Source organism: Condylura cristata, unplaced genomic scaffold (genome assembly GCF_000260355.1).
Source record: "Condylura cristata isolate star-nosed mole 26May11 unplaced genomic scaffold, ConCri1.0 scaffold00006, whole genome shotgun sequence".
Lineage (NCBI taxonomy): Eukaryota > Metazoa > Chordata > Mammalia > Eulipotyphla > Talpidae > Condylura > Condylura cristata.
In genome coordinates this window covers 63,255,610-63,265,599 of record NW_004567107.1, presented here as the reverse complement: position 1 = coordinate 63,265,599, position 9,990 = coordinate 63,255,610, and the positions used below count along the sequence as shown (strand labels likewise).

General features: G+C 39.3%; 1 protein-coding gene across 3 annotated transcripts in view; it reads left to right on the top strand.

Moving 5' to 3' along the window:
* The window catches only part of APTX (aprataxin), a 22,140-nt gene extending 13,003 nt beyond the window's left edge, over positions 1-9,137 (top strand). For 2 of the 3 annotated variants that reach the window (XM_004677715.2, XM_012721664.1), the window contains 4 exons: positions 487-546; positions 1,610-1,836; positions 7,143-7,246; positions 7,978-9,137. In XM_004677715.2, coding sequence (XP_004677772.1) covers positions 487-546; positions 1,610-1,836; positions 7,143-7,246; positions 7,978-8,132 — 546 coding nt within the window. In that variant the 3' untranslated portion in view covers positions 8,133-9,137. The remainder of the gene's footprint in view (positions 1-486; positions 547-1,609; positions 1,837-7,142; positions 7,247-7,977) is intronic. The other variant, XM_012721665.1, reaches the window with a different exon arrangement.
* The last annotated feature ends 853 nt before the right edge of the window (positions 9,138-9,990 follow it).

Below are 9,990 nucleotides of genomic sequence, written 5' to 3'. Positions count from 1 at the left end.
TAGATTCTCAGTGCTGTGCTTTAACCCGCTGCGCCACCAGGGAGGGCCGGCTTTAGCTTCTTAGTGCTGTTAACCCGCTGTGTCATCAGGGAGGGCCCAGGACCTTTTATTTTTTAAGATTTATTTTTTTTATTCATACAGAACTGGGGCACAGGCCAGAGAGGCAGGGGTGGTGAGGGGATTCACCAGAGACAGAGTGGGGAGCAGAACAGGCAGGTTGATGAAGTACACCGCTGAGGGGAACAGTGGGCAGGAAATGCCATGTGGGTCACCTCCCTGGTCAGGGGTCAAACTTGTGCTGAAGCAGCTGCGAGTAGCTTCATATTGCTGTGCTTTAACTTGTTGTACCACCAGGAATGGCCCTAGTTTAGTTCTTAAAAAATGAACCTTATTTCCAAGATTAGCTGAACTTTGAGGACTTACACTATTAATTAATGTTCAAATTAAAGCTGGCATTTGAATTTACAGTGTACTTTTTTGTTTTAGGAATCATTGGGCCACTGGAGTCAAGGCTTGAAGATTTCTATGCAGGACCCCAAAATGCAGGTTAGAGTAAAACGTTGGTATTGAAATTGTTTTAAATGACTTCTCCACGAGGTTGTCATTACAAATGAAATCAAAGGGAGTCAGTTTTGAATGAGATTCATTTTGGGGGACTATTTTGTGAGAACAAGTTACTTTTTCCACTGTCATTAAGTTTGCAATTGGAATTCTTTGGAGAGAAGCTAAGAAGCTAAGTTTTTCAAATAGATGTTTTTTTTTTTTTTCCTCCTCAGCTTCTGGATACTATTAATGGAAGTTGTGTTAATCTTAGTGCAGTTCCTTTCAAGGGAGTTCTGGGTAATGTATTATTACTGTAGTTCCTGGACTAACTGGGCCTTAATAGTCTGGCATCATCCTGGGAGGAATCTTTGCATTCTTACATTATATCCTGGATGACAAGGAACCAGACCTGATAGGGCTTCTGGAAACACACTTGTGTCAAATGGACTGCTGTTAAATTGGGGAAGGATGCATTTGAATTTATTCCTGTAGGAATTTTACATCAGATCTTTACTATTTTTGTACAGGGCATCTTTTGTGCATTCTGTGTAAATATGGAGGTTGAAAACACAGTTTCTGGAGTCAGCTGGCTTGGAATCCTAGATTTTCTACTTAGTATCTATACATATGACTTTCAGCTTATGTGAGTCTTTGTTCTCTCATCTGTCAAAATTGGGATACTAGGCCCTCTCTGGTGGTGCAGCATGTTAAAGCACAGTACTAAGAAGCTAAAGCCAACTCAGCATGAGTTCGATCTCCGCCCTGGAGGTGATCTACATGGCCCAGCAGATCTCTCCTGACCGGCCTGCTGCTCCCCTCAGCAGTGTACTTTGTTGATCTGCCTGTTCTGCTCCCCACTCTGTCTCTGGTGAATCCTCTCACTGTCTCTGTGCCTTTGGCCTGTACCCCAGTTCTGTATGCTAAATAAATAAATCTTTTAAAAAAAATTGGGATACTAAAACTTTTTACTCAAGATTGTAGTGGGGAAAAATGATGTGATATGATAGCTCCTTGCCACACAAGATGTGAAGTGGTTATCTGTTTTGTTCTTGTCTTTTTCTGCTAGGTTTACAAAGATGAGCAGGTGGTAGTGATCAAGGATAAGTATCCCAAGGCTCGTCACCACTGGCTGGTCTTACCATGGGCCTCCATTTCTAGTTTGAAGGCCGTGACCAAGGAACACCTTGAACTGCTCAGACATATGCACAGTGTGGGGGAAAAGGTGATTGCAGATTCTGCTGTGTCTAGCAAACTCCGCTTCCGACTGGGCTACCATGCCATTCCCAGCATGAGGTAAGTGCTGGTACTTCCTGGTACTGTCCAGGTGGACAGTGTAGACAGCTAGGGCCTGCTGAGTGTTCTGATAGGCCTAAGACCCAGGGGAGTAGGGGGGGGTGTTTCTAAGGCAGGTGGGCTGAAACTACCCATCTTTCTGCTTGTATAACATGAGTTTATACTTTGTAGTTTCATAATGTGTTCTTTGTTCCTCGCAAAGTTAAACTTTGAAGGCTTAACCTCTGAACTAGGTGAAGCAGCTGCAATACCTACAGATGAATAATTGGTCAGGGACTTTATCAGATTTTTCAACAGCATCTATAACCCTCAAGAGGTTAAGGAACGCTGCTCTGAAGGAGACAAAGATTGTAGATTCTATTATGACAATTTAGTAGATCCAAGACAGAAAACAAAATGAGAACAAACTATAAAACTCGTTTTCCTTTGGGTCATACTCAGAAGGACTCACAAAGGAATGCTTAATACTTTTCAAATTTTGCAGTCAAAGCTGATAACTCCAGTTTTTTGGGGGGAGGGGTAGTAAAGTATAAGTAACATAAATTTTACTGTTTTAACCACTCTTAACTGTGTAGTTCAGTGATTAAGTTACAGTGATAAGGTCATACAACCATTGCACCATCTGACTCTAGAGCTTTTTATGTCTTCCCAAATGAACTCCCGGTCCCTGTTCCCTGAGCTTTCCACAGTCACCATTCTGCTTTGTGAGTTTTATGAATTTGGCTATTCTAGATACCAAATCATAGAAGGAATCATAGTGTCTTTTTGTATCTGGTTTATTTCTTAGGATAATGTCTTCAAAGTTCATCCATGTTGTAGCCTGTTTCAAAATTTCTTTTTGTCTCTTAGCAAGTTTGACGCCTAAAATATATAGTATTGTCTATCTTCATTTTACTATACATAAACTATGTCTTATTTACTAAGCCAAGTTTCAGTACTATTTCTTTTAAAGTGAGGTGTAGCTTATATCTAGAAAGTACATAAGATTTACAATTTGATCATTTTGACAAATGTATACATCATGTACGTCTCTCTCTGATTAAATTATAGAACAGTTCTGTTATCTTACCCCTCAAAGTTCCCTTGTGCTCCTTTCCAACTAAAACTTCCCTCAACTTCCAAGCCATTGTTCAGATTTTTCTTCTGTGACATCATATGAGTGGAATCATACAATGAGTACTCCTTCTTTCTGGCTTTTATTGGTTACTGTAATGATTTCGAGATTCTTGCATATTGTGCTTATCATGGACACATTTCATTGTTTTCTTCTTGGGTAAATACCCAGAAGTAGAACTGCTAGGTCATAGGGGAGATTTATTCTGTACCTCATTAAAAACATTTTTTTTTTCCACCTTTAGAATCTTACTTGAAAATTTAGGAGGAACATTTACCTATAATCCTACTTCCCTGGTGATGTCGGGTCTATGACTAACAGAGCTCATTTCACATAGTAACCACAGTGCCTGTACCTTTTTCCTACAGTGAGAGCTGTTGCTAAGAGTGCTCAGAGTGAAAGCTGTGTTGGGCAAGGGTGGGGAACAAAATGAGTAGTAAGAAACATAAAGGATAAAACATACCTTTTTATCATCATTCAATGCTGTAATTTTGAGTAAATATAGAAAGGAAAAGATTACAAATACCTTTTGTATGAGTAATATATTTTCCATTTAGATATTATAAAAAAGAATGAAAGAGAACTAAGGTCTTCCATAAATTACCACTGACTGTACGTCTTATTAGTATTTTGCTTGTTTTTCTTAGCAAGGTCTTTTTCTGCTCTGGTATCCAGTCGAGGATTTCACTATGACTTACTTATTGTCTCCCCAAGTTTGTGACACTACTTCGTTTCCTGTTTTTTATGACCAATACTTTTGTTGAGAACTGGCTAGTGTTCTATAGAATGTCTGTCAATTTAGGTTTGCCTGATGATTTTTCATGAATTTCAGATTATGGTTATTATCCCTCTCCCCCAAATACCACCAAAGTGATATTGTATTCTGTTATGTACCATACAAAGAAGTACATGATATTGAGATGGTTTATTTCCTGTGTTGTTAACCTTGATCACTTTGCTAAGATGGTGTCTGCTGGGTTTCTCTATTCAGTTATTTTTCCCTTTGTAATTGATGAATACTTGTTGAGACTATGCTACCATTCTTTATTTTTTTCTCAACTTCACATCTGTTGGTGGGTCTTGCCTGCAACAATTACTATTCTGGTATTTATTTAATTGTGATTTTATGTTGCTCTCATTCCATTAATTTATTAATTAAATAATTCTGCATGGAAGAGCTGTTCCTTCTTTTTTTCCCCCCAAGATTTATTTATTTATGCATTCAGAACTGAGGTACAGGCCAGAGGTTCAGAGGTGGTGTGAGGATTCACCAGAGACAGAGTGGGGAGCAGAGCAGGCAGATCAGTGAAGTTCACTGCTCACGGGAGCAGTGAACTTGACAGAAGTCTGCTGCGGCTTGTGGTCACCTCCTGGGCAGGGAATCGAACTTGCACTGAAGTGGCTGCTGCTAGCTTACAGTGCTGCATCCCAACCAGTTGTGCCACCAGGCAGGGCCCTGTTCCTTCTTCTAAATTGAGTATTTGCTTAATTATTTATCAGTATGGACTCATGGATATTGATTTTATTCTATAGATTGTAATTTAGTCTATCATTAGTTATTTTGTTGCTCAAATTGATCCAGCTCTAGTCTTTGGAATTTATTTTAGGATAGCTCTTTTATCACTTTTACATGTCCCCAACCTTTTTCTGACTACTTCCTTATTTTTTGGCTCATTATCTCTTGATTTCTGGAATAATATATTTCAGTCTCCATCTTACATTTTTCCTATTCCAGTCTTAGAATGATCCACTTCTCCAAAGAACCCTTATTCCTTTTATTAGAGAATGATACTTATAAATCAAGGATTGGGCAGTAGGTTTCTATAATGAGAGAAGGGTTTGATTCTAGGGTGTCATTGCTCTGAGGTCTTCTCCACAGATAGAATTAGGAAATACAGCTCTTAATCCTTTCAGAGAGATGCCCATAGTTACACACGCCTCTTGATGTATTCTTATTTATCTACTGAGATATGTACATAGAAAAACATGAGCTCATGCTAATGACCTTGTAGAATCTACAAGGTTCATTTCTCTTTCCTTTGTTGCAACTTCTTTCTCCAACAGTGGGAAATCTGATTCATTTTTTGTTTTTCTAGCATACATATGAAATAGTAACAGAATTGTTAATCCATCCTCCTGTGAAAAAGACTTTTACTTACTAGAGTATAATACTGTGTGCAGTTCTTTTTATCTCTAGATTTACACACACACACACAATATTTATTTATTTATTTATGCATATAAGAACTGGAGTACAGGCTAGAGGTGGGGGAGGGGTGAGAAGATTCACCAGAGACAGAGTTGGTTGCAGAATAGGCAGATTGAAATACATTGCTGAGGGGAGCAGTGGGTGAAACAGAAGAGGTCTGCTGAGCCATTTGGGTCAGCTTTCTGGTTGGGGATCGAACTCCTGCTGCAGTGGCTTCATAGTACTGCGCTTTAACCCCTTGCGCCACCAGGGAGGGCCCTATCTCTAACTTTACTGTTGATCCAGTCAAAATATTGTTTTCCAAAGGTACTTAGATTAGTTATTATTTTTTTTTCTGACCCCTTCAGTATGGTTCCCTTACTCATTTTTAAAAAGATTTATTTATGCATATAAGAACTAAGGTACAGGCCAGAGGTGTAGGAGGTAAGAGGATTCCCCAGAGACAGAGTGGAGAGCAGAAAAGGCAGATCTGAAATACACTGCTGAGGGGAGCAGAAGGTGAGACAGGAGCGGTCTGCTGCACCATGTGGGTCACTTTCCTGGCTGGGGATTGGCTGGGGATCTAACTTAAGCTGCAGCGGCTGCAGATAGCTTCATAGTGCTGTGTGACTTAACCCCTGCATCACCAGGGAGACCGCCCCTTATTCATTTTAATACAGTTAGGTTTATTTGTTACTACTTAGATTCCATTTTGGATTCCTGCATTTACTATTTGGTTTTGATTATTTATATAGGGAATGTGAAATATTACTGATAGAGTCAAAGTTATACAAAAAGGCATAGTACTGGTTTAACAAGATCACAAAAGAACTCTTAATTTTCTTCAACTTATAGTTGCCCCCAACTTCTTCATCTCAGTAAATGTCACTTTCCCAAATCCATGTCCAATCCATTAGAGCCAAATCCTACTGGTTCTGTTCTAAAATATGTTCAGAACTACATCGCTTCTTGTCAGCATCTCAACTACACAGGCTAGTGCAGCTTCCTAACAGGTCTCTGAAGTCCTTTCTCCACACATCATTTTTTTAAAAAAATATAAATCAGGCCCTCCCTGGTGGCACAGCAGGTTAAAGCACAGCACAAAGAAGCTTAAGCCACTTCTGCATGAGTTTGGTCCCCGCCTGCCCCTGAGGAGATCCACATGGCATGGCAGACGTCTCCTGACCCGCCCACTGCTCCCCTCAGCAGTGTACTTCGTCGATCTGCCTGTTCTGCTGCCCACTCTGTTCCTGGTGAATCCTCTCACCCTCCGCATCTCTGGCCTGTACCCCAGTTCTGTACAAATAAATAAATAAATCTTTAAAAAAATATATATAAATCAGATCATCATACTTTCCTGCTTAAAATCCTTCAATGGCTCCCCAATGTTACCACAATAATAAAACCTTTATCCACCTATGAGACCCTTTATTTGGTTCCGACACAGTCTCTGCTCCTTCACTAACCATCCAACACATACGACTTTTTTTGACTTTATGAAGTACCATATTACTTTCTTGCTGTTTCTTGGCTGCACTAAGTTCTGTCTCATTTCAGGACCTTTCAGCTTCTCCCCACTGCCTGAAACCCACTTTCCCCATTGCTTGTCTGACTACTTTCCTAAACTCTAATCTGCCTATGAGAGACCATCTCTTAACAGCCCAGCTATCCCATTTTCCTGTTTTACTTTTTCTTTGCTGTGTTAATGATTTGTATTTTCCTTGTTGATTTGTTTATATATTATTTGTCTCCCTTTGTTAGAATATTATTTCTGTAAGGGCATGAGGCCTTTCTTTTTTTTGGTTCGCTGCTAAATTTCAGAGCTAGAACATTGCTTGGCATTAGTAGATATTTAATATTGAATATCCTTAAGTACATAAAGGAACTGAATTAAATGGAAATATTATGAGTATTTTACATACCCCAACTTTTGCTGTTTGTCATTTTGATTAAACCATAGTTTATAATGGGTCTAATGGTAATTTTTCCCCCCTTTCCAACTAGCCATGTACACCTTCATGTAATCAGCCAAGATTTTGATTCTCCTTGCCTTAAAAACAAAAAACATTGGAATTCTTTCAATACAGAATACTTCCTAGAATCACAAGGTAAATAGTGTTTTTTTTTGTTTTCACTTCTGTTTTATTTTCTCAGATGATCTTATCCTGAGGCAGTTGTATCTCTAAATAGTATTTGTGTTCCCTGTACAACTTTGTACTCCCTATAAAGAGAGCCCCATTAAAGGGACTAGGTTATGTGGACTGTAGTAAAATTGTTACTTTGCTTGTGAGCAGCCTTTTTTGTGGGGCCTAGGAAACTTTTGTCAGAGTCAGAATGATGGTTTTTTTTTGTAACAACAGTGGACTTCAGGTCATCCTGATACACCCTGGTGTTCATGGATGTGAAAGTTCTGAAGAGTGTCTCTTCCACCATCAGCTGGGCAGAAATGTGGGGTAGCCTCATATCAGAAGTGGCTAACAGGAGAAGACTGTGTTAGTTTTGGTTCTTCACTTTCTGGCTGTGGAACATCAGTTTGCTGTGATGTTCTTGACAACAGCTACCATTGACCAAGGGTCAAACGAGTAAAATACTGTGGTAAGCCTCTGGCGTGGTAACATGAATTGTTTCGAGCAATCCTGAGGGAACATAAGCATCTCAAAAAATAGGTTGCTATGTTTTAGAATCTGAGCAAGCCCATTTCCCAGTAGTGAGTGTAATGAGTTTACTAGTTTCAGAATACCTGGCATATTTTTATTTGGAATAAGGTTTTTCAGGTTTTTGGTATCTATATTATCTTTCTAGAATAGCCTGGCTCTGAACTTCTTGTCCTTGCCTGCAGCTGTGATCAAGATGGTACAAGAGACTGGCAGAGTGACTGTCCGAGATGGAATCCCTGAGCTCTTGAAGTTGCCCCTCCGCTGTCATGAGTGCCAGCAGCTGCTCCCTTCCATTCCTCAGCTGAAAGAGCATCTAAGGAAGCATTGGCCAAAGTGATTGTGTAGCACGTGAACTTCTGCAGCGAGTTGTGTAGCACGTGAACTTCTGCAGGCTGGTTGTTTTGAGTGAACTCCTGGCATCTGTTCTGGATTGCTTGTGAACTTTCATTTCTTGAATTAAAATATTCACATTCTACCTTTTAAAAAAAAAATTTATTGTTTAAGCAAACCTTGTTCTATTTCTGAGTATTCACATGTTGGGTGACTCTAAATAGTTCAGAAATTAGGAATTTGGATTTGTTATGGATGCGTTCTATGGGAAGGTGGCCGGGACATGCCCTATGAACCTTGTCCAGGACCCATAGCAGGTTTGCCTAATTGGAGCAAAGTGGTGTCCAGACTTACCAAACACAGGATCTGGCTAGTTAATGTATTTCTGTTCCTTGCATTTAACCTTTCTCCCTGGAGGCATGTGATATCCTTTCATTAGAGCATCTGGAGTGGGCTCTATAAATAATCACATTTATTAATACTGTTGTTTATCCTGAAGGCACTGATTGCTTTCTGATTTTAATCTGTTCTGTAATATTTTTTTTCTTTCCCTCCTTCATGGGGAGAGTTAGCTGCTTCTGTCTCATTTTTTCTATTCCAAAGCACTCAAGTATTCTCTTCTCAGGAATTCTGTCTCATTAGTTCTCTCTGAGCAAACAGGTAGATGAGGGAATAGAGGGGAAAGTTTTCTTCCTGTATCAGGGGTTCCTGGCTGGGGAGGAAAATGCTCAGCCATATGTTCATCATGTTTCAGCTGTCAGAACTTGTTGGACTGCTTGGCTTGTCTGAAAATAAAGTTCATTTGTTTGGGATGGCTCTCTCATGTAGGTGAAAACTATCAGGATCCCTGTTTGACTAACAGACACAAAGTCAGTTCTGATGCACAAAGAGGTAGTTGTTTAATGGAAAAGTTACACAGAACTCAGTAGCTCCATTTCCTCCTCAGAAATAAATCATATTTATAGATAAATAAAAATATTTTATTTGGATTGAATAGTTGGGTCAAGTTAGATTTTGGACACTGTAAGAACTAGAGGTAAAGGGAAGTCTACAGGTTTTCTTGATCGAATAGTTGATCAATAGTTGATTAGTTGAGTTGGGGATGTGATTTTTAGCTGTTCCTGAACTTTTCAAAAACCAGAAAAAAAAATACCATAACTCCTTAAGAAGAGTAACTAATTTCTCTTTTTTCTTCCCTAATGCTTGGAGGCCACATTTGTTTGACCTGTGTCTTTCACAAATAAGCAAGCTGTTACAGTGGTTTCTTGGTGAGCGTGGGTATAATCATAATTAGTGGTAATGTTTATAGCAGCTAACATTTGTACAACTCCTAGATGTCTGGCATTATGCTAAGTACTTTATTCAAATTATTTTGTTTACTTGTCACTATATGTAACTATGGCATCAGTACAATTGTTATGTCCCTTTACAAAATCAGGCTCAAATCATCTGTAAAGGATCCTGCACTCTCAAACTCGGCTTGGTTCTGGCATCAAATTCATTGCTTTCTTTCTCAGTGGAACAGTATAAATATATATTATTGTTTATAATATTTGAAGCTGGAGCTATAAACCCCCAGGGGCTTTGGGCCAGCGCAGACCTGAAGCTTTCCTTTGAGTTTTATGATTTCTCTGAGTAAAGTCAGTTCCTTTAGAGCCCTTTTTGTCCACTTGTTACTCCCTAGCATTTTTCATTTCTGTTTGTGGCTCCTTATGCACACCAGTACTTCTTTTACCTAGGACCACTGAATCACAATCTCCTGAGCCTATGAATCTACGTCAAACTCATGTTTGAGTACCACTGTCTACATGAGCCCTTGTATTCAAAGCACCTTGTATTTCTGAAGCTTCTAGGACACATATACC